The sequence below is a fragment of the Echinops telfairi genome, unplaced genomic scaffold (genome assembly GCF_000313985.2).
Source record: "Echinops telfairi isolate 266 unplaced genomic scaffold, ASM31398v2 ScPeMD7_36;HRSCAF=134, whole genome shotgun sequence".
Lineage (NCBI taxonomy): Eukaryota > Metazoa > Chordata > Mammalia > Afrosoricida > Tenrecidae > Echinops > Echinops telfairi.
Genome location: NW_022103934.1, coordinates 297,560 through 305,337, shown reverse-complemented (window position 1 = coordinate 305,337; position 7,778 = coordinate 297,560). Strand labels below are relative to the sequence as shown.

Below are 7,778 nucleotides of genomic sequence, written 5' to 3'. Positions count from 1 at the left end.
AAAAAAAAAAAAAAGAAAATACCCTGGCTTGTGTCAGGCGCACCTTAGTCCTCACGGTAACATCCTTGCTTTTCAATCCTCTAAAGACGTTTTGTGCAGCATGTTTGACCAATGCAACTCACCTTTTAGTCTCTTGACTGCTGTTTCAATAAGCATGGATTGTGGATCTAAGCAAGACAAAACCCTTGACATCTTCAACGTTCCTTAAGCTTTCATAAGAATTCCTTCATCACATGAATGTTTATGTTTATGAAAATAAACATGGATGTTTATCAATACTGCATTTTGATAGACATCCTCATTTTTATAACCCCTTTGCCCTCTTGACAACGTATTAACACTTGGCCGGGCACCAAATATACAGATTTTATGAGATTGGGCGTTGAACCCCATGATCATTTAAAGATATGTTTCATCTTTATTGAGCTTCCCACGTTCCCACCATGAGCTGACTGTACAGGTTGTGGTTCGCCTTTCAAGGTGAATCCACGATAAAACTGGAACACAGCCCTGGGATCTGAAGGATGCTACTCCAATTCTCCATCTGGAATATTTACTGGCAAGAGTGTGGGGAGAGTATCACTCGGCTCATACTCTTCTTAGTCATTCTTTGTGGTTCTCCAGCTTTCATTGGGAATTCTCTGCCATCTGTGCTCCTCGCCCAGTTTTAGAGAACACTTCTTCATATTCAACAATAAAAAGGGGCAGGTCATTAGAGACGAAACTCTCAAACTCACTGCCATCAAATCACTCCCAACACATAGCAACGATAGGAAAGGGTAGAACTGCCCTTGTGGGTTTCTGAGACTGTAACTATTTATGGGAGTAGAAAGTCTCGGTTTTCTCCCTCGGCGCACCTGATGGTTTCAAACGACTGACCTTGCAGATAGCAGGCCATCTCATAACCCATTTTTCCAGACACAGGAAATGCATATTTCATTAGATTCTCAAATATGGACTTCTTGTCCTCTTAAGTTTTGAACCAACCTTAAACGCCAGGTATACTTCCACGCAGTTTCTAGTCCATAATTTTTACCTTGACTGAAAGCAGCCCCAACTTTTTCTACTCTACTTTCACACCCAAGCAGCACAGATACGAACTGACAACACAGGGAATCCAGAGCAGATAAACCACACAGGACCAATAAGGGGAGCAGCGATGCTAGGAGGGCAAAGTTGGGGAGGGGGAATAAAGGGGAATCAATCACAATGATCGATGTATGGCCCCCCTCCCAGGGGGATGGACAGCAGAAAAGTGGGTGAAATGAGACAGCGGTCGTTATAAGACATGGGGAAAAATTTATAAATTATCAAGGGGACATGGGGGAGGGAAGGTGGGAGCGGGAGGGGGAAAATGAGGAGCTGATGCCAGGGGCTCAAGTAGAAAGAAAATGTTTTGAACAGATGATGACAACGGATGTACAGATGTGTTTGACGCAATGGATCTATGTATGGATGGATGGTGATAAGAGCTGTAAGAGCCCCCAGTAAAATTTTTAAAAAGGGAAAAAAGAAGCATTGAAAACAAATGGAGACTCTTGTTCCATGCTCCTGAAATATAACCCGTCACTTGTGGCAGGCAGAGTCCCCCGTAGAGCACCAGTGATTGGGCAGAATGCGAATGACCAGCACCTGGTCATTGTCTATCTGCTGGTCTTCCTGTGGCCATAGTCTAGCCTTTCAACCCTTCTCCATGTCTTTAAATTGTTCTCTGGGAAGCAAGGGTGTTTCTGCCATTCCTGATCACTTGTTAGCCTCCCTCAGGACCCTCAACTTAGGAGAAAAGTTCCCTGCAGAAGTTGAAATGAAATTCATTGCTATGACCGAGGCTGATTTCGTATGCACTGAGTTCTCTGAATGAGAAGTGGAGACAGTTGAAAGACTTGAAGTGTTTTCTCGGATGACCTTCAAATGTCAAGGACTCAGCACAGTAACTGAACAGGGAGCTTACGCTGTGCAGTTGTGTCACCACGGTCAGTGGAGAGCCAAGGCTTTTGTTGCGGAAGCTCTTTCTATGGCGCTGCTAGATCAGGAGGAGCGAGAGACTGAAGCAACCTCTGCGGCTTCCAGGTGGGCTCTTTTTAAGGTTAAATCGTTCCCCATGGTCACCAAGTTCATTGTGACTCACAGTGACCCTATGGCACAGTGAAGATGTGTCCAAAGGGGTTTCCATGATTATCGTTCTTTACGGAAGAAGATGGGCACATCTTTCTCCCATGAAGCAGCTGGTGGGGCAAAAGTGTTCAACTGTTAATTATCAGCTGAGAATTTTAACCAGTGCATTTCCAGGGCTCTTTTTTCTACATAGGTAATGCTTTTCTTTGTACACAAGCGATTTGGTTTGATTACGCCCCCCCCCCCACCCCGCCCCGTGTTCTTCACCATGTGAGCAACTATCTCCATTTCTTCTATTTCTTTAGCTCACCCATGTTCTTATTGACGACGCAGCAGGTGAGGCGGTTCCAGTAATTGATGTTTCAGGTATTTTTGCTGTTTGATGATCAGAGAGGCAGATTCCCCTATACCTGTTACTGGACAGATATGATATGCTCTCCCATTTATTTCAGAGTGCTTTATTGTTTCAAGCATCTTAACCCTGGCTTCCGTGAAGCCATTTTTACATCTATAGACGTGATCATTTGTGGCCACCAGAATCTGCGTTAAGCCTTTTGAAAGACCATTTGCCTCAGAGGTCACAATCATGGACGTATGCACTTGGCAGTCTTGTGGAGAGACTGCAGTTTCGACAACCCCATCTCTGAATATTTGTCACATTCTGAACACCGCTCTTCCCCACAACACAATGTAAGACATGACTCTGTTCTATGTAGAAAAGCTGTAGGATGACCGTAGCTTTCTTGTACTCACCTAAGCAATAACGTCAACTTTATACCCTTACATGAGCTATCAGGGAGAGGTTTCATCCTTTACACAACCTTCACATTGGACACACACAGTCCAGTGGGGGAGGGCGGCATGCTCACCTGTGCATTGACCAGCTGGATGAGCTTATCGAGGTTCTTGAACCATCTTTCAGCTTCCCCAAAATGGAAGTCTGAACCCATTGTCATTATGATGTTCCTGGTGCGGTAGTGGCTGGCCTAGAAACAGAACAGTTGGGTCTTCTTAGACCAGAGTGCCTGGAAGTTTTGCCCTGTGTGCCACTGTCATGAATTGTCAAGAAGGTAGAACACACATGCGTGCTTGTGTGGTTAGGGTTACATGTAGTATGTTGGAACATCAATATGTATTTATAATAATCATACAGCGTAATCAGTAGTTACAATCGGCCTACCCAACAGGGGATGTGGGGCCATGTTTTTTCTTCCACAGAGTGGAGTGTGTAGTTGGGAAAGGTGCTGCTAACCTCTGAGCAGGGATGCATATATCATGATAGGATACACGCGTGGGCTCTGGAAGCAGACTGGCTGGAATCCCAATCTGGCCCTGATAACTAAGTAGCCAGATCACTATACTTCAGCAGATGCAATGACCTTGTATTCATCTTTCTGTCAGTTCCCTTGACTTTGGTTGAGATACTAGCGTGAGGAAATGAATTAAGAAGACAACTATGCCATGGTAGAACCCATTAACTACAATTTCCATGAGACCTAACGGCGATTCTCAGTGGTACTTGGTTAGGGCCATGTCCTGGTCAAGGGTACCTGGTCAGCAGCTATTCTCAGGAACTGCACCACCACCAAGTCAGCAATGTACACGGAAGTGCCATTTTCTTCTACCATTGTTGGGTCACTGCATAGTACATCCCAGCAAAATCCACGTGGTGGCTCATACACGTTGGGAAGGATACCTGTGGGTCAGGCCGTGGAGTGAGACGATAGGGCTAAAAGACCCCAGGAGGAGGTAAAAAATAGGATGTCCCATCTTGTTCACAGTTCCAGCACCTTCACTTACAAGTGAAGAGGTCAGCAGTGGGAGGTGGGAGGCTCACACTGCCCCTCCACACCTGCTCCATCTGATGCATTCTCTTTCGAATGTTCTTATCCTGGTAGTCCACACGCCCCAAGAAGATGCCGTCGAAGCCCATCTGGGAACAGGGAGCAGGCTCAGAATACAGGGCTTGGAGGATTGAACCCCAGGTCCCAGCCTCTCTCCACAAGTTTGGAGTGGGTAAAGTAAAGGGTAAGAAAGGTGATCATATTTCAGTCTTAAGCTGCACACTCACCGTGCTGGAGTTGGAGAGGGATAGGCTCAGAATGAACACAGGTGATGCATCTAGTCTAGAGACAGGTCAAGATTCCCCTCTATGTTCACCCTTGAAATATGACTAATGTTCGGAGTGGATCTGGATGAAAACCATCACGAGGTAGGGGCAGGGTCAAGTCTAATCTGGAAAAGGGGGACAACTTGAAAGGGGCAGTGGGGAGATGGGCCTAAGCAGTCTGAAGGGGGGTGGGGCTCCTCAACCAGTTGCTCAGAGAGTAGGGGAGTGTGTGGCGAAGCCAGCACAAAGGGAGGGGTCATGTCTTGTACAGGAGTCAAGGGTCGGCACCTGGGCAAAAAGCGAGGCCTGCTCTCGCGAGTGACCAAAGGGATCGATGTGCCAGGCTACATGGGGGCGCCCATCTTTGCCGAACGTGTTCTCCAGAAAGTTCAGCCCGAGTGTCATCTGATCCACGATGGCGCCATAGTGCGTGGTCGCCTCGTCATTCATCACCCAGCCGCCGTTGGCAAATTCCAGGCGTCCTGGCCAGGAAGGGACATGGTGAAGGGCAGAGGACACAGATTAGTGCCTACTAGAGGCCAGGGTGAGAGTACCCACGTGGACACCCAGACTTGGATGGCGAGGTCAACTCTTGGCCCTGTAGAACCCGGGAATGGAGAGGACACGGTCAAATGCTCCTCTGGCTTTTTAAGACAAGAGACCACGGAAGGAGCTGCTTTGAAAGACACATGGGAGCTCCTTGGGGGCAAGCTTCTTTCAGAGGGCAGAGGAATGCATGTGTACATGGCTACACTCGACAAAAAGGGCTGCGGAAATGGAAGCTCGATGAGACTCCCTTTCCACTTCCACGAGACAAGCTTACCCTGGTGCACCAGGTCCTGCACAATCTTCTGCATCCGTTTATTCTGGAGCTTCCACCAGCGGGAGAAGAAGGCCATCTCCACGTAGGTGAAGCGACGGGTGGGGTTGACCAGAAGGGCTCTCACCACTGAGTCCAGGATGTTCCTCACACTCCCAGGAAACAAAGGTAATGAGACTGTGTACATGGTAGACAAACAGTGAGTGCATGGGTGATACCTAGAATAAGAGGTACAATGCTGGATACAACCTAGTTCACTATGTCTGGGGTCAGGTGAGGCTTGGATAGCCTGGGGAAAGTGTTCTACGTTGTTTGCTAGGAGGGGCTCATAGGAGGACGGGTAGCCCGGGGAAGAGTCTTCTACATTGTTGGGTCTAGACTTCTGCTCACCTTCATAAAAGTACTGGTCCACTGTCTTGAGCCAGCCCACATCATTGTGCGTGTGGGCCACCAAGTGCACGTTGAGCATGTCAGGGTGAACTTTGGGGCATGTCTGCAGAGGGACCCCAAACACACAGCATTTAGCTCCCACTCCACTCACCCCCCTTCCAACTCTGGGCAGGCAGTGGGTAATCACTAGGCACAAGATGTGACTCCATCAGATACGGATCCAGTGAGTCCGCGACTCAAAGATGCCACCGCTTGTTATGTTTTATCCTGGACCATATGCCACTGAGGCTCTTCCCCCTCTCTGGTGGACACGCAGGCACACATCCATTCTCAGGTACATATAAGTGGGAATGTAGCCATGTCCCATGCTGGATACAGAATAAGACACCCAGTATTGTCAGCCTCATTCTCAGACTACAAAATGACACACAGCTACCCACGGAGATGCCCAATGGTTGGACACACACACACACACACACACACACACACAAATACATAAGACACACAGAAAACAAGGTTGTCATTATGTCCTTGGCAAAGAGAAATACTCCAGCCCGCCCCCAGCCTCTGCACAGACCAATTCCTGGACATTTTCCTGTCTTTTTCTCGCACCTCGTAGCCACCTGCATGAGCCTTGAGCACCATCAGCAGCACAATAAGAAGGGTAATGGAGGGGATGGGAGGCCCTGGTACACTCCCATGGGCCATGAGTCCAGATCTGGACCTCCCAAATTGATCCTGACCCTTGTTGACCCCCGAGTCACAAGCCTTTGCGCCCATCACTCTCTGGGAGTTGATGTTGTTGGTTCTTCGGCTGAGTCTGTGACACAACAAAGCCCAGGCTTCCAGGTCAGTCCAGCCAATCAGAGCTGCTGGGACAGGTCAGGGGAGGGGCCTGGCGTGATCTGGCAATGAAATGTGGGAACGCAAGTTGGCACTCTGCCCCTGAGGCTTGGACTGGGACTCCACAAGAGGACTACAGCCAGATGGAGGAGCATCTTCCAGCTCACTGGCTAAGAGTGACAGTCCCACATAAACTACCACAGTGTAACCACCTGACAGACGAGTGGTGGTCTTAGGATTAGGATGGGGATATCTTTAGGTGGCCATTGTTCAACCTAGCATAGCAGTTGGAGGCTTGATAGGATGCTGGTCAAAGGACTTTGACTGTTTCTCGGAGTAAAATGGAATTCATGTGAGGGTTCTGAGTAGAGGCGGCCTTGTGGGGGGTTAACAGGTGAACCCAGACTGCTAGGGAGGAAGAGACTGATGGAAAACCAGACCAGGGAGGAAGGGGCTGACTGTGCTGTGGAGGAGTCCTGATGCTTTGGGGGGCCTCCGAGGGTCTTCGCTCACCTCATTTAAGCAGTTGAGACAACTTCAGAGTTTTATTCATGCAAGGTTTATTTTTCACTTCTGAATGTAAAACATGAGAACTGTGTCATGCCAAGGGGCTTGAGCAATTGTTCTGCAAAGTGAAACTTACAAAGGAGTTTGAAGGTGTAGGTGGGGATGGCTGGAGTTGGGGAAAACAATCTTATGTTTATTCATCACATAAGGTGGGGTTTATTAGGAAAGGGTTTGGCTTATGCTAATAAGGGTGAGAGCCAGCTGTTTGTCTCCACGGAGTCATTTGGGTCAAGGGTTACCTCACAACTGCACATGCGTGCTGCACCCGTTGTCTCCAGGAATCTGGGTTCAATTCTCCCCTCAGGTCGTCTCAGGCTTATTACTGCCACACAAGGATGGTCTTATAGTGGTCAGACTCACCTTTATGGCAACATTCTGTCTTGATGATATTGCTCTTTCTTCCCCAAATTCCACAGGCTTAGATTCGGGTCTTTCCGTTGGATCCAGTACGGAGGGGGGGGTGGGGGGGGGCCAGTCCCTCTCTCTCTCTCAGCACCAGTCACGGAGCTGAATGATAGACCAGAGTTGGGGTCCTGAAGCTGGAGGAAGTGATTGGATTTGGGATGCATTTGAAACCAGTCCATTTCCTGCCAGCAGACGGAACCTGGGGAGTGGTAGATAGGATTGTCCACACTGGGCCTCCAGGGTTAAGGACTGATACCTGCTTCCAGAACTCACACACTGGTTCCTGTGGAGGTCAACGTCGGTTTGGGTTACCTCCCTTAAAATTCTGATCCCTGGCCCAGGACCAAGCAGAAAAGCTGCTTTCTCAAAGCAGAGTTGACCATAATGAACTGGATGGCGAAAAACCCTCAGCAGTCAAGCCTTCACGACCTTCATTTGCTGATGGGGCACACATTAAAACGAGAAGAAACAGCTGCAAACATCTTTTCATAACGAATGTATGAAGTATGAATCTTGTGAAGCTGGAAG

General features: G+C 48.4%; 1 protein-coding gene across 1 annotated transcript in view; it reads right to left on the bottom strand.

The window, feature by feature from the left end:
* The window catches only part of LOC101642014 (lysosomal alpha-mannosidase-like), a 26,730-nt gene extending 20,587 nt beyond the window's left edge, over nt 1-6,143 (bottom strand). The window contains exons 1-7 of the mRNA XM_004716819.2: nt 6,048-6,143; nt 5,436-5,538; nt 5,049-5,222; nt 4,514-4,707; nt 3,916-4,048; nt 3,666-3,811; nt 2,985-3,101 (exon numbers count right to left, since the gene is read on the bottom strand). Of these exons, the coding sequence (XP_004716876.2) occupies nt 2,985-3,101; nt 3,666-3,811; nt 3,916-4,048; nt 4,514-4,707; nt 5,049-5,222; nt 5,436-5,538; nt 6,048-6,143 (963 nt within the window). The remainder of the gene's footprint in view (nt 1-2,984; nt 3,102-3,665; nt 3,812-3,915; nt 4,049-4,513; nt 4,708-5,048; nt 5,223-5,435; nt 5,539-6,047) is intronic.
* Nucleotides 6,144-7,778: the final 1,635 nt, after the last annotated feature.